A 24,207-nucleotide genomic window follows, 5' to 3' on the forward strand; every position below is an offset into this window, starting at 1 on the left:
TTGGAAGTTTCTCGATAAGATACACGTGGACAGTGGTCCAAGGATAGGTACTATGAAGAGTAGAAACTACCATTACATACATCAATCGCTAGTATCAAGTACACATTGACTTTAGCCTTACATGGGGACAACCTATCAGCCACTCAAGAAGTACAATGTAAGCTACCAATACTACCATGTACTAAGAGCAGTTGCCTCTCAAGCTGAAGTCACCCTTACAATGGTAGTTACTAATCCAAGTAGTGGTAGCTACCAACCTTTCAATGGAAAATTCCATACTAGCTTAGGTAGGCATGGGTGAAACCAAGTAGCATGATAGCTCCAAATCAATATCCTTCAGCTACTAGACTGGTCCCAGCTTCAGTATAAGTAACCTAGAAGCAGCACCCACGGAGCAACCAAGTACCAGGTAGTAATCTAATAACCACCAATGAGAAACATGCCACCATAAAGAGTCCATTCTTTGTGTTTATTGAGATTGTACTTAATACTTTGATAAACAAGTCGAGCAGTGGGATGGCACTACCTTTCGTGTGTGTGTGTGTGTGTGTGTGTGTGTGTGTGTGTGTGAGATGAAGGACGTATCCGTCCTTCATCATGTGTCCGTTACTTATCTACCCAGGAGGATGTTTGTCACCTCCTGTGGGATTGCTATGTCACTCGAGACTCTCTCCGTCAAGTATCTACGTGTATGCGGTTGCGTTTTCCCACGACGGTCTTCCATAAGCGGTTTTGGTTTTTGGTATCTTCTCACCGGCGTTGCTGTGCTTTGCAACCTTCTTCATGTGGGTCAGATTTTGGGCGTACTGGAGCTTGTGGCGATAGCGTACTGGCTATATGTTCCATCGCATTCATACAAATCCCCTACCTTTCTTCAAGATTTCCCTTCGGCAATCTTTGCGATTCGCCTTGGAAGTTGGTAATATCACGATAGAGATACGTCAGCTTTCTTATGAATGCTTTTTGATATTTTGTACAAGCCGAACACTGTTGTGTTCCTTTCCTTGTAAATCTTTTTGGTGGGTTTTCTTCTCTTTGAGATTTCCCACAGATAGATAAATCAAATTGATTTACAAAAAAAAAAAGAGTGTGTGTGTGTGTGTGTGTGTGTGTGTGTGTGTGTGAGAGAGAGAGAGAGAGAGAGAGAGAGAGAGCTTTTATTCACCTGATCTTGTGCCAATAAAAGCATGATTCTATCCCTCATAAATTTGTAATCACTATGCACAATTGAGCAAAATTACCGTTGCCTTAAATGTATGAGAATGGAGTCAAAAATGGCTCATTGAAGACACTGCAATAAATGATACTCCCTATGAAACACAATCATCAAACAGAGAAAATGAACTTCCATTTGACAGCCCAGTTGAGTCTAGAACTGTATCGACTATCACATTCGCGTAATCTCACATGTGGGTAAAACACCAGCTGAAACTACCAAGACGTGGAGTGTCAAGTACAACTCGAATCAAACCTTTGTATGCTAAAATTTCCTTTTGTGATCTATTTGCAATTGATGGGGCTTTCTTAGTATACTCCTCTTTGTACTTTCTATCTTGAACCTTAACACTATGCAGGGCTTCATCTGACAACAATATGGCATGCTGGAAAAACCTCCTAAACAATAGGATTAGTATACAAAAAGGTTCTGTAAAACTTCAAGCGATACTAACCCTGATGACCAAACCCACACTGTTGGGTATCAGTTGTAAAATTTTGTTCTCTTAATACATTCCCGTGCGCTTACCGTACAAAAACAAAAAAGGATTAGTTTAATAAAACATCCATTATTCGAACCTATTTAGGAGTGAAGTACCCTGCTTTCACTTGGAGATCACAGCAAATGCTATGACAATTTCTTACAGCTCCAACACTACGACAGCCATCTTTGAAGCACCATGAATGCAGAAGTTGTCAAAACATGCTGCAAGCTTAAGTAAGAGGAAAGGTTGGAGTGATGGCAAGGGTTGATGGTTGTACCAAAAAAGGATGGGCACCTCTCAAATACAAAGAGGGGGCACTGGATGATTCTCAAGTATTCAACTTTCACTGGTAGGAAATCATAAATTTAAAAGTAGGTTATCCCTTGGTATTTTTTACAAAAAGTCTACCAATCCCCTTTGACTTCAAAAAAGGTGCTAAAAAGTAATGTCATGAGCAGATCTTATTGGACTACCTCATTATGGCATAAGTAGATAAAACTGCATAGAGCACACCGCCGATGCATAGAAGTTTAGAACTTGGGGGTGGAGTCCAATGCAGGGCCAAAAGGCCACACAGAATGTCAAGAGGCCTAGGATGGGCCCATGTGTGTAGCCCGCCAGCACACAGTAGGAATGGTCATGCTCGGGCCAGTGTCCGGCCAAGTGCGAACAGGCCAAGACCAGACATTGTATATGGGACTCCTATGGTAGGGCGGACAGTTCCTTGTGAAGGGCCAAGGAGTACTTTCAGATACTTTAAGGTAGAGGCATACAACGCTTTAGTATCACCCCTTTCTAACTTCTGCTGGCACCTGCCTCTTGGAACTAATGCATTGAGTTTTCGTTGCTGCGCAAACCAATGCTTGTACCAGCAATGAATCCTCCAGTCCATGCATTCTGCACACCCCATCGTCATACATTAAACCTCCTGGCATTTGGCCAACATTTCTTAAATGAACTTACCTGAAAGTTGAATCCTCCAGTGACACCATCAACATTGAGCACCTGATGGTTCATACCGAGTGAAACACGTGTTCAACCAAAATTGGGAAAAACAAAGGAAAATGCTCACCTCTCCTGCAAGGTACAAGCAGGGGCAAATTCTGCTTTCCATGGAGTTCAAGTCCACCTGCAGCATAAAAAAGGTGTTGCATTCTTACCTTCAGAACACTAAGAAGCCATTTTGTTACTGCTAGAAGATTTCTTGCATTCGTACCTCAACTAGCGGTACTCCCCCAGATGTAACAAACTCATCTTTGAACTCACCCTTCAAATGGAATAAACGATCATAGTCAGAAAATCAAATTTCTTACTTGTTAATCTAAACTAAGATGGCTTAAGATTGAATAATGATCTGAAGATTTGTCTTCCTTATTTAGAGTGTTACTAACAGCTTCAGAGCTTTAAATCCAACATGTATACATCAATAAAGGTTGAATATGCTTTGCCAAAGTTTCTATCATTTTTTCATTACCAGCAGTAACTGTTACCTTCCCATTTATGTGAAAGGGACAGTGCTTTATTAAAGCTGCAAGTTTCCTTGCAGCAGTAGTGTTCAGGGTGGCCCAAACCTTATCTGGATCAATCTCCTTGAAACACCCAAAAAAAACAAAATGCTGTAAGCCCTCAATGCAAGGAGTCAAAGTTACAATAGATAAGGGGAACCCAAGAATGTCTGCGAGTGTAGTAACAGTAGATCAATCTCACCACTTTCAAGAGGAGGTATTCCCAAAATCTGCGCACCAAAGAAAGGTCACTTGGTGCAAAACTTCCAAGCTTCTTTTTCTGTGGGCAATAGAGCATATACAACTTAGATAATGGGAAACAAAAATATTGACCATCTCAACTGTCAGGGGCATCATTGCAGACAACGGAAGGAGTAAATGAGTTGAATTCAGCTAATAAATGTAGGCAATAGAACACATGAAGCTTAGATTATGTTGGAAACAAACAGTTTGACACATCACCTGTCAGAACATGGTGATTAGTGCAGACAACAAAAAGAAGTAAATGAGTTAATAGAGTGAACCAGCAAAATATTCATGACAGCCATATTCCAGACCAGAGAACAAGAACAGCTATAGCCAAGCAAAGAATAACATAGGATGATGTGACTTTACAGACATCCCTTGTGGAGGTTGCATGATAATCTACAAGACACCAGCTTCCTATTGGGATTAGGGTTGCACGTATGCACACTACTTGGAGAATGAGAATCTGACGAGCACACAGCACAAAGTAAGTAACTTAGAGCTGCAGTGGTTCCAGGGGTTCGAAGCCCTCGGTACCTTCTTGACAAGGGGTTCCACGAAATGACTACAGCTCTCCCAGTGCTTTGCCATCACCCAGTAACCCCTACTTAGCTTTTATGCAAATTTTACAGCGCAGGCTACTTGTCCAGCCCTATCAATGGACTTCGTCACCACTTGCAACCAGGAAAATGCTTCAAAAAGTTGGAAGGCCAGCGTTCTTTCATCACCTTCTCGGTAATCTGCCTATAGTCAGGCTTGCAGCGCACTGTCTACAGCTCCTGCTGGAGTTTGCGTGACCGTGTTCTCACACGTCCAGCGCATGTGTGTTAAAGGCACTAGAGCCCCTCTAAGAGATTGGCGAGACACAACTCTTAGTGCTTATGTACCTACAGAAGTTAACCCTGAGTGGTATGTGTATATACAATGAAGAGGACAAAACTCCTAAGGACATAAGAATGTGCCCCAGTGGTCCTGATGGGCCACATACATCAATACGATAAAATGGTGATTGATCCCCGAAGAGGATGTGAGAGCTGGCCCTGATATTTAGACAAGTGTTAAGCCCTATTGACTTTGAGTAATCCCCAAAAGGGTGGAAGCCCAAACCTTACCGAAAAGCTTAAATTCTCGGGCAAGGTCTATGTGAAAAGATCAGCAAGGTTGTGTCTTCTATTGGCACATGCCACATATGCCAATCTGACGTCTCCTATGAAGGGTTGTCAACAGAGCTCACAAAGCAATTCTGCCATGTGGCATGTCGATTTGGTGGAAGTGCATTCTATCGATTTGAAGTATAATGTATCAACATTTGGATAGTGTAGTCAAGCATAAGCCCACGAATCTCTACATTGGATAGCTCCACAAGTACTCATGGGGACGTTAAACCGTCTCTTCTCTTCTTCTTCTTCCATCATTCCAATGAAACTCTTGGAAGTAGGTGAAGCTGGCACTGACTTACTGTGATGTGGTTAGGAGTCAGGACAGATTAGGGTAAGTGTGTCCAGGTCAAAGATGCAGCTGATCACTGCGTGTCTAGCTAGGCACCATTATTCTCTCTCTAAAAGTGATCCTTGCCAAGTTTTGAGTCTGAGTAACTTCCTGGTTGCGCAGTGAGAACTCTGTCTTCTCTAGAGTGCTGAGGATCTCCCTCTACACCTGATTCTCTCTCGAGACCATTTATCTCTTAAAAACAGTTCCAAATTTTATCTTTTATTTTGGCAGGAAAAGTGGCTGTATACTGTGTACAAAAGAGAGCTCTGGAGATGCTCAATAGCCTATCACCCAGAGGATGTACAAAGAAGTGATAACAATGTGGGGGCTGTGTAGAAATCAAGGTTGCCTGTATGAGGAATGCAAAATGAACCACTTGGGGGGTGCATAATTGCCATGTGATGTGAACATGGTCCCGGCCAAAAAGAACTGAAGATGTGTGAAGACATGGGCATCTACGCCTCCCTGCTGCCCTAGATGAGCCTGCTGAAATATCCCACTGGCTGCGAAGTGCAGTCAGTCCAAATGTTGTCAAAGTGGTGGACGTAGGAGAAGACTGCGAGCCCAGAATGTGAGCACAACGAGCCTACCACATGGTCCAAAGAGTGATGCTGCAGATTGTAGTAAAAACAGTACCCCGCTATTAGAGGTCCAATTCATCTACAGGGTCTATATCCAATCAAGCAAGCATGAAGACTGGATCTGTCGGCAAGCCCTGGAAAAAATTGTGTGACACCGGAAATTGCAAGGCCATGCAACTGTCCCCCCACATCACGAACCCATCATGCACGCCCACTCTAATTAACAAACAACAAACTACTTTCCGCACTGGTTGAGCATATGGACAAACCCAAAAACAGTGTCTCAAAGACTCAAGCTGTAAAGTACATCTATAAGTCAAATCATCACGAGTGACCGCAGCCCGAGTGCCAATTGGCAAATTTGCAAGCGCTATCATCCACATGAAATAACATATCCTGCGGCCGATCCTGAGGATCTAGAGGCGACCAAAATTGTTGCTCAAAAGCAGGGTAGATGCGTTGATCCTGCCATACCTCTGACTGACGTGGGCAGTGAAGTGGGTGTCGTGTCCACAGGATAAGCCTCCTCCCATGCGAGACGGTGTACTCAAAGAGGGACCCCATCATCCTGCAAAGAAGGCCACTGCCACTCACCATGATCCCAATCCAACTCAACTAGAGGCTTTCCCTGCCAAATCCATAATCTCCAAAGCGATGCCTCCTCTGTAATGAAAACATGGTCAACACAAGAGCGCCTCTCTGAAGAGCCTACCACTCTAATAGGCTGCCAATGGGCATCCAACTGCTAATCAAGAGGGTACCTCACCCTGAAACTCCAACTTAATGTGATGGCTATAATGGCCAATCCGTGCAATGCCAAACACCAAAGTCCCATGTTGCACAACAATCGGGTCTCAAGAGTGAAAGTCGAAAAACACCCACCAACTCTGATGAGAAGGTAAAATAGTACGTCTCCCAATGTAGACATGCCAATCAGCAAGAATAGCCTCATCACTACGGGTAGCAAGCCCTCTGCGGATCCCTTACGTAGCACCAATGATATGTGCACAAACCAAAGGAAGCATCTGACGAACGACGTAAAGAAGCTGCCCCCATCTAGCCCAATCAATGTGTCTTCTCTCTTAGCTAACGTTTGTCACATATGCATTCCAAACAAGTGGCTGCCTTGCTACCTCCTCCACACAAGGAGGGTGTCAAATCAAAACAAGGCGCAAATCCTTCCAAATCCTCAATAACAAGCTGCACATAAAGGTGACAATGAAACATATCCAATGGAGCATCTGTAAAGATGAATCTGATGGTCGGGCACCAAGCTCCGGCACTATCCATAGATCCAAACCAAGGACACGACATGACAAAGCATGGTATAGAAAACGTTTCCAAGGCTCAGCCCCAAGAAACAACCCTCGTACTATGAGCTTAGCAACTAAAGCCTTGCTCTGTAGCTTTGGATCAATAATCCCCAAGCCTCCATCCTCTCTAGGCAATAACTATGTCTCAATGAACTCAAGGCCAAGTGTTAGTATATCCATCTAAACCACTCCACAAAAAGTTGCACATTAGGCGCCGCAAGCCTGCCATGACTCCAGAGTGAAGAGTCATGCAGGATGTAGTGAACCAAGCCATTGCAAGAAGTACCTAATTCACCACAAGGGCTCTACCAGCCAAAGACAAATGCAAGGAAGATCAATGCCAAAGCTTCCTCTGAAAGTTTGTAAAACGTGCTCAAACTACTGCTCAAAAGGGACATCAATGCTAACATGAAAAACCCAAGTATTTTTACATCTGTAGTTTGGGCAGCCATGTGAAATTGTCCTACACACCCCACTAACAATCCTCAACTCCTACAAGAAAACCAAAAGACTTGTGCGAGTTGATGAGTACAATTGCCAAGCAAAAAGGCAAGAGCATCTCCTATGAAAGAGGAGGTTCGCGAACCCAAGTTGGGTGAGTTTCAGTGTGACATAAAAACGCGTTTCGGTTTTGACAGGTAAATTTACATGTATATTCAATGTATAATTATAGGTACATACATGTAAAACGAAACATGTGTTTCGCTTTCTTTGAGCCCTGAAACGAAACGTTTCAAAAACCTTGAAACCCCAAAACGCACGAAACCCCGAAACGTTTCATGTCACACTGGCACTGAGTTTGGGCAGCGGAGTGTGTGCGCGCAAGTCGAGTGCAAAGAGGTAGAGAGAGGCAAAATTGAGAGCTAGCGCTAGTGCAGGAAGAGACTGTAATATGTTGAAGTCCTCAAAAACTCAAGTGATAAGGGTTTTGGGACCTTTTTATTAAAATGAACCATTTGGCCACTTGGACAATGTTTAAGCAGCTTTGCCTCATTCAATACAACATCTCGGCTGCATACAACCCTTTGAAGTTTAGGTAGCCATACTCGATAGCCCATTTCTCCTTCATCTCGATATCCCATGAAGATTCCTTTTATGGACTTCGCATCAAGCTTGCTCCTCAACTCAGGCCTACAAGCACAATCGAAACTGCGTAAGTTGGTCATGTGAAGTGGGTTTGCCATACCAAACCTCTTCAAAGATGCTAGCTTTCAACGTAGTGTAGAGTAAACGATTGCAAATATACCATTAGACGAAGGACTATAAGGGGCTGTTAGCTCCCTCTTGATACCATTTTCTTGCTAAAACTTGATAAATTTAGCAGATGTGAACTCACCCCCATTGTCTCTACACAAGCATTTCAGCTTTCTACCTATTTGGGTAGTCACAAATGCATAAATAATCTTCAAAGAAGCAAACGTGTCACTTTTATTCTTGAGAAAATAAACCCATATTTTCCTAGAGAAATCATCAACAAAGGAAACAAAATACGCAACACCACCCATACTCTGACAGGCATGCTACACATGTCAGAATGTAGACAATTAGATTTGCAAGAGACACCATAGTAATAAGAATTTCTCACTTGTTTTCCATATTGGCAGTCATTACAAAAATCAAGCTTTTTAAGTCTTTAGTATCAACACAAGAGGGAAGAACATCAAATCCTTTCTAGCTCAAATGGCCCAATCTTTTGTGCCAAAACTCTAAGTGAGATCCAATCTCTGCTATAGCAACAAACTTGCATGGCAAGGCTTTGCAATGCAAGAAATAAAGTGTCCCCTTCTTTGTGTCCTTAACAAATTGCATAGCACCTTTTGTGAGCTTCCAAGTATCACCACTGCCAATGGTGTTATAAACCATGCATGTAAGGTGTCCAACAGAGAGCAGACTCTTCGTGATGCCAGGAACATATCTAACATCATGCAAAACAAGTTCTTGCCCATTATCGAGGGCCAAATGAGTAGTGCCTATTCCATCAATCGTGCAAGCATGATTATTTCCAAGATACACTTTGCCATAACTACCTATATCAAAAGTGGCAAAACACTCCTGAGATGGAGTCAAATGAAAAGAGGCATTTGAGTCCACTATCCACGACTAGTACAAGCCATCACTCATAGATTGTAATGCGTCAATGACATCACCCTTGGTGATTTTCATGTCTTATGCATGATAAACCTGGGCATCCATAGGAGACATAGTGGCACACAAAATATCATCTATGTCAAAGAGTTCCTCAACCACCGCATTACATTGACCTTCTCCTTGTTCTTGGAACTATCAACTACATTTGCCTTGTCATCCTTTTCCTTCTTGCTCCCTGCATTCTTTTTCTTTTCTTACTCTTTCTTAAAGGACCTGCAACCTAGCTTCTAATGGCCTTTCCAACCACATTGGTAACAAGTGACATCAAAATGCTTTCTTTTGCCCTTGCTCCTATTCCTTTGACCAGCATTAGCATTTCATTTCTATCGTTGTCCTACCTCTAACCATGTGAACGAGGCATTAGCCTCACCACTGGCCTTTTGTCTAATTTCCTCGTTGAGGATAGAACCCCATACTCCATCAAAGGTAAGGTTTGGGTTATTAGATAATGAGACCACCAAGGCCTCCCAATATTCAGGTAATGTCATAAGCTAGAAAATGGCCTTTAACTTATCATCAAAACGAGGGAAATCAGAATCTAGCAGCTGGGAAAGATTACCTGTAAAAGCATCGATGTGCTCAGTTGCAGACTTTGCAATATCCAATTGCATGCGCATCAAGTGCACTTGGTTTACTGGCGTCTTGTTTTCATGAGGGGTCTTCAGCTTTTCCCACACAACATAGGCATGTCAAGACCCTAAAGGTCTAACAAAAGTTCATCCGCAAGAGCCATCTTTGCATACGCAATAGCCATCTTGTTTAGATTAAGCCACGCTTCATCTATCATAGTTGCAGGGCTTTACATCTTGCAGTGCACCATCGCAATCTTTTAAGAAAAGAATGCCCTCCATTCTCTCTTGCCATAAATCAAATCGAGTGCCTTCGGATCTCTTGATTTCGAAGAGACTCTTCATGTCCGAAGAGGAGGCCATATTATCAATTTTGTGCACAAAAACAGAAGATTGAATTTTTGAAAAAAAAAATGAGAAATTGATAATTTCCTCAAATTTCATTGATTTTTGCAAACAATTTGCAAAAAAAGTGCCACAAAGGTAATACAAAAATTCTAAAAGATCTCTTCGAATTTTGAAAAATTCTATAAAAAAAACAGAAATTATTAATTTCTGAATTTTTCTTTAAAAATTTCCAGCAACCGAATTTTTCGCCCAAAAAATTCGGGGATTTTCACATTGAAGCATATGAGAGGTGCAATTTTTGAATTGTGCTTGCTATGAGGGACAGGCACTGTAGTAATAGAGTCGGAGAGGAAACTTGCTTGCACGAGAGACTTCCCGCGATGAAAACTTCCTAAAATGCTAGAGAAAACTTCTCGTGGGTGTAGAACTGAAACATTCAGCTGTTCGCCACCAATTCCTCGCGAGGAATTTGCACGTGGCTCTAAAACCTGTCACAAACCAGTGACGTGGCAGCCAGCAGATACACACACACCCTCTCTTTGGCAAGCAGGCCCGAAAAATGCACTGACCAGCTGACGTGGCAGCAGCGTACGGATTTCCCTGATTTACGGCGTGAACTGCGGCGAATTTTACGGAATGCTGACGTGGCTGATTTGCGTGAGGAAAAGCAGGGAAAAAAATCATACGCAAAGCTAGAGAGAGAGAGAGAGAGAGAGAGAGAGAGCTTTTGAATAACTGCTTTATTTTAAATGAAGCTTTTGATTTTCAGCTTTTGGGGCTCTGCTTTTAACGTCCCTTGTAAACCTTTTATAAGTGTGGGCAGGGCTCCCACTTTGCAGAGCATCTGGACGCAGAGTCTGAGAGTGCGACCCTCCCACTCCCTTGTACTTTGAGTTGCAGATTAATACAAAAAGAATTATCGAAAGGGGCGCCAGTCTTTGAGGCCAATATCTCTAGGCACGGAACTCCGCCGGCCGTGTCGAATCAATTGTGAATTGTTTTGAAGTGAATCTTTGCTGTGTGGCAGTAGAATCTTGACTTGGAGTGTCCAAGTTCGTTACAGTGGTATCAGAGCGCAAAAAGATTCTTCTTGTACGGAGGATCCGATCCTTTTTACAGCGCACACTGCCACCATTCATACATCACGCATCACGCGCGCTCCCCTCTTCATCGCTCTGTCTTACAGGGCATAAAGCCATTAAAAATCCCAATTACACATGGGTTCTGGTGAAGAATCTGACAACGATGACACCTCTCAGTGGAAAGGCAAAGAAAAGTTGAAGATCCGACGCGGGTACTGAAGAAAAGAATGAAGATTTGGACAAACTTTTTTTCAGACAAGTTTGCCAAGGAGTACAAACGTCAATTGTAGATTGGCATATGTGTGAACAAATTGATTAAGTACTCCAAGGACCCGAGATTGGTGATACACCTAAAGGATTACCAAATTGATAAGATTTACTCCAAACGGCGTGTGGCCATTGCTTCTCCTCTCAGGTAGGGAGTAAAGCCGAAAAGACAGACAAGTGCAGAAAAGCAGAACCTGTACTCGCTGAAAGACATGGACAAGCGAAGCAAAAAAAGCAAAGCTTCGGAAAGGGCAAGAAAAAGGCAAAGAAACCTAGATTTCGCCCAATTTTTGACGATTCTACCGAGGACTCATCCTCACATACTTCGGACTCCGACGATCACATGTTTTAGGCAAAGAAGAAACATTTTTATAAATCCAACCAATATGACTTCCTCGAAGATAAAAGCAAGAAAGTAAAAGAATTTAAAGAAGCTGGACACTCGATTTGAATCCTTTCCAAGATGCTCGAACATGGTGGTTCACTCTTCTACTGAGAAAGGAAGCTCCGGTTAAATGGTTGAAAGGCTTTTTATTTCTTCTTGGTTGACTTAGGAGTACGAAAGAGATATATGAACAGCTTGGAATCATCTTCGGATGACCAAGGGAGATTCTTTGGACGCTTATTGCAAGAGATTTTGGAACTCCTTTCTACTAGCCTCTTCATTTACAAAGGTCTTGTTTAAAGAACAGATTGAGCGGTTTTGTTGCGGACTTCCTATAGAGATCCGAGACTACTGCTTGGAACAGAATTTGCATTCTTTTGAAGAATTGATGGATCATGTGAAATGGGGTTTTTGCGATACAGTCGAGACCTTTGACTTACCCACATGGATGAGATCTTGACTCAGAAAACCCAACAGACCTTTCACAATGAAAGTAGACAGAGAAAGAGTTCCCAGAACAAAGAAAAGAATGATACACATCCCCAACAGACTCTTAGAGAAAGGGTTATCTATCTCAAAGAGGGGAAGTGTTTTGGATGCAGGGAACATGGGCACATCTCCGCAAAGTGCCCCAAAAAGGCACAGCAAGAACAACCTGCAAACAGGCCAGAGAGTTCTACAGTAGCAAAGAAATGTGGTAGAAAAGGCAGATGAAAACAGAACTCGTACCACATTGCGTGGGGCCCGAACCGAATCAGATGAACGAAGTACAAACTTTGCCGCACCTAGGGCAAAGTGAAAGAACACGAAGCCCTCATTTTCTTTGATGGAGGAGCCAAGGCCAACTTCTTTTCACTTGAATTGGCGGCTCGATTTGGGATTACACCCGACAGGCTGAGGCCACAGGCGGAGGTAGTTCTAGAAGCACGCGGACGGGATGATGCCATTACACCGATCATTGGCAAACTTCATTTGCAATGTCAAGGGTGTTTAGGGCACGAGGACTTCTATGTAATGCCCTTGGGAGGTTGTGATGTCCTCCTCGAAATCCCTTGGTACCATACGAACAATGTCGTGGTTGACTCTCGGGCTGAGAAAGCGACTTTGACAAATGAAGGGCACGGAGATTGTACTTGATGAAATTCCGCTTCTTTTCTTGATTTTCTGGAGAGAACTGAATGATGATTGAAGGTCGAATATGTTTTGACCTAGAAAAAAGTACGAAAAGATTTTCATTGATCTGATACCTGGAAGCACACCACCGAACCGGCCACCTTACCATGTGAGCCGAGCCCAAAATGAAGAGATTATGAACCAAGTGAAAGACCTCTTAAAAAAGGGTCTTATCCAGCCGAGTACTTCACCTTATTGCTCTCCAGTGGTTTTGAAGAAAGACGGATCTTGGATAATGTGCATCGATTATAGAGCTCTCAATCAAATCACCTTCAAGAAACACATTTCCGATTCCTAGGATCGATGGTATACTTGACCGATTACAAGGATCCTCGTGTTTCAGCAGGATCGATTTGAAGAGCAGATATCATTCGATCCGAATCACGTTGGGAGATGTCTACAAGACAGCTTTTCGCACGACCTTCGGTTTATTCGACCTTTTGGGCTTACCAATGGTCCAATGACCTTTAACCGAATGATGGACAGGATTTTCAGAGAGTACAGATTTTTTGTGGGTACTTTCTTTGATGACATTATTGTCTTCTCCAAGGATGAGGCAGAACATAGAGAACATCTGCTACACGTCTTTCAGGCATTACGAGATCACAAGTTGGTGATTAATGCAAAGAAAAGTGAATTTTTCCTACCAGAGATACACTTTTTGAAATTGGGAGGTACTAGCGGGATATTCCATTCAGGATAGCTACTTGATGAAGAAAACGATGTTGTGCGTTACATAGCCGTTGAGAGAAGAGGTTTTAACCGAATGCCACTGTCCACCTTTTACGGGTCACCGCGGCATTGCTACCACCTTGAAAGGTGTGCAGAGATACTTCTTTTGGCCGAGACTCAAGGACGTGGACGATTTTGTATGCAGTTGCTTGGTATGCCAAAAGGTCAAGTTTGACAGACATAGAACACAGGGATTGTTACAGCCTTTACCCATATCCACCCGCCCCTAGGAAAGTATTGCAATGGATATCATTTTTTATCTTCCGAGAACACAGAGTGGTCACAATGGTATCTGGACTATTATTGACAGATTTAGCAAGCAAGCTTATTTCATTCTAGTGAAGAAAACAGTCAAGCCGGATCACTTAGCGAGATTGTTTGTGGCCCAGATCTTCAGATTACATGGCATGCCTTAGACAATTGTCTCCGACAAAGACCCCAGATTCACGAGTTTGTTTTGGAAGGCTATTTGGGAGAACATTGGCACATGGTTACAGTTCTCGTCATAGACTGACAGGAAAATTGGATGCGAAGTGGATGGAGCAAGAGGACCTGGCAGATACTCCTCAGATTGTGAAACTTTACCTTAAAGATTTTGGTTTAGCATAGTCTAATTCAAAATTGAACTATGCACGAGAGGGGAGTCGCTCCACTCCTTTGTCAACAGATTGCCCTGATTTTGATACTAAAGTCACTGATGTCTCTTTTGAGTTTCAGGGATACTGTGAGCTGACAGTATTCTGTTGTATGACTTTATGAACTGGAATTCCCGATAATATGATAATGATTTGTTCTTGACTTGTCTAAGTGCAAGAACTGATAGACGAAATGACTGCAGCATTTTCGTCTGAAAGATCTTGATAGAGGTGATTGCAATATGGATAAGTTAATCGGGCATCTATAAGATCCCGAGTGGATCTAAATGTGATTGCTAAATACGTTGCCAATTAATTATGGTCTGAGATCCGAACGAATTTTTTAATGTGATTTGTCATGTGATGTCCTGTGATGTCAAGTGATGTCCTGTGATGTGAATGTCGATTGGTACATGTGCTAGATGTGTGTTCCTAGTGCGTCGGTACTAACAGTCAGTGTCTGCTAAGACAGTACTAACAGTCAGTGTCTGCTAAGACAGTTTATGGCCTCTGTCTGTTTTGCAGGCGTAAGTGAGGGCAATTACAATGCTTTCAAGAGGGAGGTATGTCACAAACCAGTGACATGGCAGCCAGCAGATACACACCCTCTCTCTGGCAAGCAAGCCCGAAAAATGCGATGACCTGCTAACGTGGCAGTAGCATACGGATTTCCGTGATTTACGGTGTGAACTGCCGCAGATTTTTCAGAATGCTGACGTGGCTGATTTGCGTGAGGAAAAGCACGGAAAAAAATCCTACGCAAAGCTAGAGAGAGAGAGAGAGAGAGAGAGAGAGAGTTTTTGAATAGCTGTTTTATTTTAAATGAAGCTTTTGATTTTCAGCTTTTGGGGCTCTGCTTTTAGCATCCCTTGTAAATCTTTATAAGTATGGGCAAGGCTCCCACTCTACAGACCATCTGGATGCAGAGTCTGAGAGTGAGACCCTCCCACTCCCTTGTACTTTGAGCACAAATTTAATACAAAAAGAAATACCGAAAGGGGCGCCAGTCTTTGGGGCCAATATCTCTAGGCACGGAACTCCGCCGAGCCGTGTCGAATCAATCGTGAACTGTGAATTGTTTTGAAGTGAATCTCTGTTGTGTCGCGGTAGAATCTTGACTTGGAGTGTCCAAGTTCGTTACACACCAATTGAAAGAGGAGGTTCGCGAACTCAGGTTGGGTGGGTTTGGGCAGCGCAACGTTGCACGCAGGTCGAGTGTAGAGAGGCAAAGAGAGGCAATGTTGAGGGCTAGTGCTAGTTGCAGGAAGAGGCTATGATATGTTGAAGTTTTCAAAAACTTGGTTTTTGGGACTTTTTTATTGAAATGGGCCCTACAATATGTTGAAGTCTTAAATGACTCGGTTTTTGGGACTTTTTTACTAAAACAGGCCATTTGGCCACTTGGACGATATGAAACCTGTTAAAATAGTCCAAGTGGCCCAAAGGCCAATAAATAAAGTAAAATGCCTCGACAGGCCCAAAATGGTGGGCTAAAAATATACAGAAAATGTATTTGTGAAGCTCTCGATCAAAGCTACACGGTGGAAACGGTCCGGAGGTGACGTCTGGGCATTGACATGGCCTCAGCAAAAAACACAAAGAAGTAAGTTGCCAAAGGGCATCCCTGTCAGACTAAGCGAGGAGAGAGAGAGAGAGAGAGAGGCTCTTTTGACGACTCCAAAGTTTGGGGATACCTTCGGAGATGATACGGGCCATCTACGCTCTCTATGAGAGAGTGACTGGGAGAGTTCGCTGCCCAGGCGGTACGTCAAAGTCTATTGCTAGCACCATTGGTGTTAAGCAAGGATGCCCCCTCTCCCCAACCCTATTCGGACTCTACATCGACGAGATCTCCGACTCCATCCTACGAGCAGGAGGAGCACGAGCGGACCTAGCAAGTACTACAGTACACATTATGCTATATGCTAATGACACTTTATTGATTTCAGAGTCACCAGAGGGCCTACAAAGCCATCTGAGAGCTTTGAATGAGTTTTGTACAGGCACGCGACTCATACTGAATCCTCGGAAAACCAAGATCATAATCTTCCACACCTCCAAAGCAGTTCAACGAGCAGCCACATTTACAGCAGCAGGAGGACCAATAGAGGTGGTCACCTCCTACATCTACCTTGGAGACATTCACCAACAGACAGGGGCCTCCAAAGCAGTTCAACGAGCAGCCACATTTACAGCAGCAGGAGGACCAATAGAGGTGGTCACCTCCTACATCTACCTTGGAGACATTCACCAACAGACAGGGGCCTTTCTCCATGGCACACGCCGCCATTGACAGACTCACCAGAGGATATGCAGCATTGGGCATGCTATAACAAACTTGGATACCCCAAGCCAAGATTCTACCGCGACACAGCAGAGATTCACTTCAAAACACTTCACAAATCAAGAGAGTTGACACCGCCCGGTGTAGTTCCGTGCCAAGAGATGTTGGTCCCAAAGATCGGCGCCCCTTTCCGTATTTCTTTTTATATTGATCTTTGAGCAAAGTACAACCGGCCCGCGGGTGCTCGCTCTCATACTCTGCATCCAGATGCTCTGAGAAGTGAGCCCCCTTGGGTCACTTATACAGGTTTTACAAGGGTTGCTAAAAGCAGAGCCCCAAAAGCATTAAACTTCAAAAGCAATGTCTCCCAAAAGCAGCTAGCGGAAATCCGTACAGTTTTGCCACATCAACAGCCAACGCGTTTTACATCAATCCGTACACGCTCTTCGCTTCTTATTAATGCCACCTAGGCCCCTCAGTAAAGGTCCATAAGTTGGACATGCCGCATCAGATTGTGACATACCCCCCTCTTGAAAGAATTGTAATCGCCTCGATTACCCATGCAAAACACACAGAGCCCATAAACTGTCTTAGTAGACACTGACTGTTAGTACCGACGCACTAGACACGACACATCTAGCACTTGTACAAATCGACAGCCACATCAAAGGAAATCACATGACAAATCACAAAAAAATTCATTCCAAATCTCAAACCATGACTGCCAGCAACGTATTTAGTAGCCACATCTAGATCCATTCCGGACCTCACTGATGTCGGGTTAACTAATCCCTTATTGCGATCATGTCTATAGAGATTTTCGACTCAAAACACTGTCGTGTGCAAGTAGTCATTCGCCTCAAGCACTGTCGTGTGCAAGAATCGTTCGCCTCAAGCACTGTCGGGTGCGAGAATCATTCACCTCAAGCACTCTCGTGTACGAGAATCATTTCCACGGATCCCAATCCATCAGTAAGTTCATATTGAACAAAGTGGTCCAATCATTCAGTTCCAGCCCTGTGACCATCTCATTACGCAGCAACTCTTGATGCGCACACAACAGTTCCATTGAATCGGTCATGATTCAATATTCATTATGAGGTTCATTTGGGAACTGTCACTGCTCCAAAATCATTATCATCTCATTCTCGTTCCTATTATCTGTTCACAAATAGCAGGACCTTCATAAAACATTAGCTTCATTCAAAATTCATGATACTTATCAAGTTCATTCTGGAGCGGTCATTGCTCCCAATTTCGTCATCCATTATCATTGATTCACCTGTTATCTTCACACAACTAGCAAGTTCTTCTAGACAACATTAATCTCATAAATCAAAAATCATCTTCGGAAATTCCTATTTCAAACTTCTTCATAGTTCATATTGAACATAGAGTTTCAATCATCTAGTCTTCTCAGTCATCCAGAAGTCTTGATGCACCTAGATCCCTGTGTAGCCATCTCATCCCGCAGAACCTCTTGATGCGCTCACCACACTATCCAATCATCTCATTCATATGGGAATCTTGATGCACTAGATCATTCAACATGCCTCATCATTCATTCATTCAAATTCATCATTCTTATCTCGAATCAAAAAGATGTCCGATTCGTTCATGAGCTTCTGTCGCTCTCGATGTCACCATCTCATCCTTGATTTCACCTGCAAAACAGGCAAGGAGATGGCTCACCTCGTTGCAAAAGAGTGGATGTCCAATTCTAAGCTTCCCAATCCATACAAAAGCGAGTTTCCCGCTCCTATTTTCAGTTATCTGTCACAAACGACCAGATTGTCAGTTCATCAGTATCGCTTTCCGTGTCCTTTCCAGTATTTGGTTCATCTTTTGGTCAACAGTTCTGTTCCAGCTCTTCTTGCGAGTAAAGCTTCCGCTTCACTGCACTCGTTTGTCCTTTCAGCTTTCGTTTTGTCCTAAGAGGAGAATCAATGGCCTCAAGCCATCTTGAGTGAATCTCATCAATTGAGTACACTTCAGGTGTTTCGCAAATCTCAGGTTTCTGGGGTACTTAATCCATCATTTTTTTAACACCCATGTCAACCTGCAGTTGACGCTTGGACTTTGCTCTGGCAAAATTTTCCACCAAGAACTATCCAAATCTTCTTTCTTTCTTCAATTGCTTTTTAGATTTATTTTTCGTGTCCAAAAGCTGATTGATCTGGGTCTAAACCACCTCTTGAAGTTCTTGTTCTGTAAACATCCTCGGAGAAGGAGGTTTCTTGATTGCTGGTTTAATTAATGGTTCGATGGCTTTCTGGCACTAAGTATGCACTTCAACCATGGACTGCTGAGACAAAAATTTTGCAAACTGGGGATCTTTAGCAAACTGAAGCATCTGCTTTGTGCACTCGTCAACCTGTTGTCCACGTTGCATCTCCAAAAGTTCATAATGTGTAGGCCGAGGTGGCCCGTACTCATCTTCTCTTAAGTCATTTAAATCTTCTGCGTTGTCTCCTCCTGCCTCAACGGTTGCAGAAGAGGTCGAATGATTCTTTTCGGAATCCATGAGTGTCGCGAGAAAAGGGATCGGATTTCTCGGTAGAAGAGAAATCGTTCCTGCTCTGATGCCACTGTAACAAACTTGAACACCCCAAGTCAAGATTCTACCGCGACACAGCAGAGATTCACTTCAAAACACTTCACAAATCAAAAGCGAGTCAACACGGCCCGGCATAGTTCCGTGCCAAGAGCAAAGACTGGCGCCCCTTTCCGTATTTCTTTTTATATTAGTCTTTGAGCAAAGTACAACCGGCCCGCGGGTGCTCACCCTCAGACTCTGCGTCCAGATGCTCTGAGAAGTGAGCCCCCTTGGGGTCACTTATTAAGGTTTTACGAGGGTTGCTAAAAGTAGAGCCCCAAATACATTAAACTTCAAAAGCAATGTCTCCCAAAAGCTAGCGTTGCCAAAACCAGCCAGCAAAAATCGTGAAAATCCGTACAATTCTGCCACGTGAGCAGCCAGCGCGTTTTACGGCAGTGCATATAGCAACCACATCAACATGCTCTTAGCTTCTTATTAATGGCACCTAGGCCCCTCGGCAAAGGTCCATAAGTTAGACATGTCACCTCATCAGTTTGTGACACATGCTAGAGCGTAGATGCCATCAAGCACACATTCAGGAGCCTCGCACGAAGGGGTGGCTATTCAACACCAAAGTCACTCCAGCCCTGATATATGCCACAGCAGTGTGGGCACCCGGTTTGATCGATAACCAATGGGCATGGATTGAGACTCGAGAGACCACAGATCTATATGATTTCTCGCCTCTTTTGAGGTAAGCACACAGTGCCGCCAGACATCATCAGGGCAGAGCTTGCCACCACCCCCCATAGTAGTGGAGGCACTCTTCCAGACGGTTTGCTTCATCCAGAGAGTGCGAGAGCTTCCGACCGACAGACTCATACGACGAGCATTTGAGTGAGCTATACAGATATCAGAGACCGGATACAATAGAGCATGGTACACACATATTAGAGCATGGTTCGGAGCACACGGGCTTGACCTGGAGAGTTTGCCACCTTTCCAACTTCATCTCTCGCGCACTGAGATGACAATACCAGCTTCATCTCTCGTGCAGTGAGAGAAACATAGTGATTCGACAGGATCTCTAGCAGCTGTATATCAGACAAACTTGGATCACATCCCCCCTCCGGCAGAAGATGTCACACTACCATTTTGTTACCATACAGATGGGTTCATACAGCGACCATGCTATGTGGATACCTACATGCCACACAACTCACAAGTGGAAATTGGTCAGCTCAGAGTGTCATCACACATACTAGAGATCGAGATGGGGCGAGCTCATGACATTCCTACGGAGGGGAGAGAGTGTAGAGAGGAAGTGGAGAGCGAGGAGCATTTTGTTTGCACATGCAAAGCTTATGCGGATATTAGAGGTCAATACGAGCCCCTATTCAGAGGGCAGCCTACCTTCCGAGATATCATGCACTCTCGAGATCAGAGACAGCTGGGGTGCTACTTGCTAGAGATACAGAGGCAAAGGGACACACTTCTGCAGCCACCTACAGAGACCCTGGGGGGGGGGGGGGGGGGGGGGGGGGGGGGGGGGAGATAGTCACAGCTTATAGATTGCTTTCAAAGAGCTACACCTCTCCCACTCCCAGACCCACCGAGGGGAGTGACCCTTCAGCAAGCTGAGGCAAACCGGGCCTGACGACGCCCGCGGGCTACCAGAGGCCAAGCGCACGACTCCACTACAGATAGATCGACGAGATCCGGACTCGATCACATCGAGCTGCCGAGGAGAGACGAGCCCAAATGATGGCTCACCCAAAGGTGTATCAGGGCAGCCCTTGCTCCCGACCCTCCATGTACTACATTTTACAAACCCCCCCCCCCCCCCACCCCCCATTAGCAGAAGATGGAGCTAGCTAGATTGATCATAGTCACAGGGGATGGAGGGGACAGGGCCTAGGGGCGGGGGACCGCTCAAACCGGGACACGGACAACCTCGGACAGCAAGGAACGGACAAGTGGGGAGATTCTAGGCGAGAACGCATGCACACGTCCCGGGCATGGACCGAAACGGCCGAGGAGGACGGAGACGGACAGGGACGGCCGGCCGATCAACGGTCTTTTTATAAAAAAAAATTAATTTTGGGCCGTTTCAAACGGCCAATTGGCAACCCGACAGCTCTTTTTTTGGATGTTGAAAGTTTGAAGCGACTCGGTGGCTATAAAAGCCACCCTTTGGGTCACTTTGACATATGTCTCAAGCTCTCCACCTCAACGGTCCTCAAGTTCTCATTGCTCAAGCCTCTCCTCTCTACCTTCGGCACTTTGCCTCTATGGTCTACCCTCTCCTCGAGGCTCGGAGCTTTACCTTTGAGTCTCCTCTCTACCCACTTGGCACTCTCTCCCTCCTCTACCCCCCCAACTTTCAAGCTCTCCTCTGCTCTCTCCACACAAGCTCTCCTCTACTCTCTCTCCACCATCATGTCATCTCAAGCTGACTCCACTTCTCAAGCCGGCCCCGAAGGAGGCCCGCCGTGCAAACATGGTCGTGGTGGGATGAAGTCAACTCTACCACGCGTGGTCAAGGTGGCGGTGCAAGACCATGGACATGCAAGCTATGCCCGTACAAGAGAACGGGTGGTGCAAACAAAGTGCGATTCCATCTTCTTCATGAACCCGGCCACGAGGTGAAGTTTTGCCGACGCATTTCTCTCGAGAAGAGGTTGGAGCTTCTTGAGAAGCTCGCAGTGTATGAGGTCGCGGAAGCGGCCAAGAAAGGTCGTTTTGTTGCCGTTGATCCCTCGGCCACGGCAATATCGCGAGAGCAAAGGCAAGCCAACCTTGACTCCACCTCTCAAGCATTCAAGACAAATGCATCCACATCGGGGGCTTCCATCGCGCATCGCCAAAGCACCCTCAACGAAAATTGGAATCCTACATTGAAGGAAGAGGTGGATAGGTCCGTTGTCCGATTCTTCCACGACCACATTGCCTTCCATGCTTCGCGGTGAGTTTCCATTGTACCTTATGGCATATGCACATTGCAATCTCCCATTTTGTATTTCATTATGGGGTCTCAGCTCTTCATACTAACACAACATGCTCTTTTTTGGGTGGATAGGTCTCCATACTTTCGAACCATGGTTACGAATATAGGGGAATATGGCCCCTCTTATGTGCCACCTTCATCAGAGAGGCTTCGCACCACCCTCCTTGACAAAGAGAAGCTTGTCGTGGAGCAAGCGGCCAAAGCAACAAAGGATTTGGGACAAGCGCCATAGAGATCATCAGCCCGGAGAATGTCCTTTGTATGGTTGCAGATGGAGAGGCGTCAAATAGGGCAACCAAGGCTATCATTGAGGGCATGTATCCCACTATCCATGTCACATTTTGCATGGCGCATTGCCTCAACAACCTTCTCAAGGACATAGGGAGCTTGTCATGGATTTCACCCAGCATTAGTGACGCCAATCAAATTGTGTCCTTTGTGCTCAACCATCAAAAAGTGCGCCACGAGTTCTCAAAGAGGAGCCACTTGTCCTTGCTCATATATTCAGAGACAAGATTTGCATTCAATTGGCTTATGCTAGGCTGCTTGTCTACATGTGGAGGAGCCTTAAGGGGCCTCTTTCTCAGTGATGAGTTCCATGCCATACAGGAGTCTACATCAGCAACATGGTTGAAATGCCGAGAATGGGCCAACAACGCCGCTTGGTGGGAGGCGGTGAAGACTCTTGACGCCATGGTCAAGCCTATTCTACACCTACTTCAAGTTGTGGATAGCTTGCAGCCATGCATCGACAAAGTCTACGAAGCCATGGATCGGATGATAGAGACACTTGAGAAGCTTGTGCCTGACCATATTCAATATGCCGAGATTTGTGGCTTGTGTGAGTCCAAGTGGAATGGATACTACTCTCCACTTCATTCGGCAGCTTATGTGCTTGATCCCGAGTTTCACGGAAGGCATCAAGAGACCAACAAGGAGGTGAGCAAAGGATGGCGGCTTGCATTGGAGCGCCTTGAGCCTCGCAGTGACATTAGGCGCAAGGTTAGAGATGAGCTACTCAACTACACGCAAAAGAAGGGCTCCTATGGATGTGTAGATGCACAGGTTGATCGCAACAAGATTGTCTCGTTTTGTGGTGGGAGGCCTATGGAGGAGATTGCCCACATTTGCAGCGCTTGGCTGTTCGTGTCCTTAGCCAAGCATGTACCACTAATTGCTTGGAGCAACTATGGAGTGTGTACAGCCACATTGCCTCTAAGAAGAGAAATCGCCTTGGGGTCCACAGGGCCAATGATTTGGTGTTTGTGAGCGCTAGCTACGCATGCTTTCCAAGAGCGTCACACACAAGGCAGATCCCTTCATTGAGTGGGAGATGGCACAAGAGAATCCATCTATGGCCGAGACACTTTTGGAGGAGCTAGAGGAGGACTGTGAGCCTTAGTGCGAGCCTCACGAGGCCTCATATATCGCTGACGACCTCGACTACGACGATGATGTGGAGATTCAGCAGGCGAGCACTTCCGGAGTTTGATGATCATTGATCACTCTAGAGTCTAGAGTCTACTCCCCTTTGTACTTTTTGTTATCCTTGCGGCTTGTCCTTTTTGAGCCTTGTATGCACTTTTCATTTTGTATCCATAGATGTTTTATTAGCACATTTACGTCTATATGACTCATGCTCTTTGGTCTCTTTAGTGTAATTTGTGGTCAAAGTAATGCTCTATGTGTGTGGCATGTGTGTAGGTCAAAAAATGCCAAAAAAACTCTTTTTTTTTTTGCCATTCCGACCTCCGTCCCCGTTCCCTAACTTTTGTTGTCTTGTCCCCGTCCCCGTCCCCGCCCTCGTTTCCGACCCCGACCTGCCGTTCCATGTAACTATGAGATTGATGCATTTGCATGGTTGTACTACCCTCAGCATATTGACATGCACATACCCCTAGTACTAGAGTTCCACCCATCCCCATAGATTTCATCGCCCACCAGACGTCCTTTTTTCATTTTGTCTCAGTCTAAACTATTTTGTCTTTTCCGATAGACAAAGGACATGCACACATGTATACTTGATTTGTCTCATAGACCGACTTCGGCCACACATAGACGTTAAAAAACATTCTCTCTCTCTCTCTCTCTCTCTCTCTCTCTCTCTCTCTCTCTCTCTCTCTCTCTCTCTCTCTCTCTCTCTCTCTCTCTCTCTCTCTCTCTCTCTCTCTAATAGAGTGTTCTCTCCAACATCTTCTCTCG

At 44.7% G+C, this 24,207-nt stretch overlaps 1 protein-coding gene across 6 annotated transcripts in view; it reads right to left on the reverse strand.

The window, feature by feature from the left end:
- Positions 1-2,022: 2,022 nt before the first annotated feature.
- The window catches only part of LOC147439895 (uncharacterized), a 131,519-nt gene continuing 109,334 nt past the window's right edge, over positions 2,023-24,207 (reverse strand). For 4 of the 6 annotated variants that reach the window (XM_086485616.1, XM_086485617.1, XM_086485612.1 and 1 more), the window contains 6 exons: positions 3,408-3,485; positions 3,191-3,289; positions 2,917-2,967; positions 2,773-2,829; positions 2,664-2,705; positions 2,023-2,597 (listed from right to left, as the gene is read on the reverse strand). In XM_086485616.1, the coding sequence (XP_086341742.1) occupies positions 2,526-2,597; positions 2,664-2,705; positions 2,773-2,829; positions 2,917-2,967; positions 3,191-3,289; positions 3,408-3,485 (399 nt within the window). In that variant the 3' untranslated portion in view covers positions 2,023-2,525. Of the gene's footprint in view, positions 2,598-2,663; positions 2,706-2,772; positions 2,830-2,916; positions 2,968-3,174; positions 3,290-3,407; positions 3,486-24,207 lie in introns of those variants that run through there. The other 2 variants (XM_086485615.1, XM_086485618.1) reach the window with 2 other exon arrangements.

The sequence above is a fragment of the Adiantum capillus-veneris genome, chromosome 16 (genome assembly GCF_014529385.1).
Source record: "Adiantum capillus-veneris isolate H3 chromosome 16, ASM1452938v2, whole genome shotgun sequence".
Taxonomy (NCBI): domain Eukaryota; kingdom Viridiplantae; phylum Streptophyta; class Polypodiopsida; order Polypodiales; family Pteridaceae; genus Adiantum; species Adiantum capillus-veneris.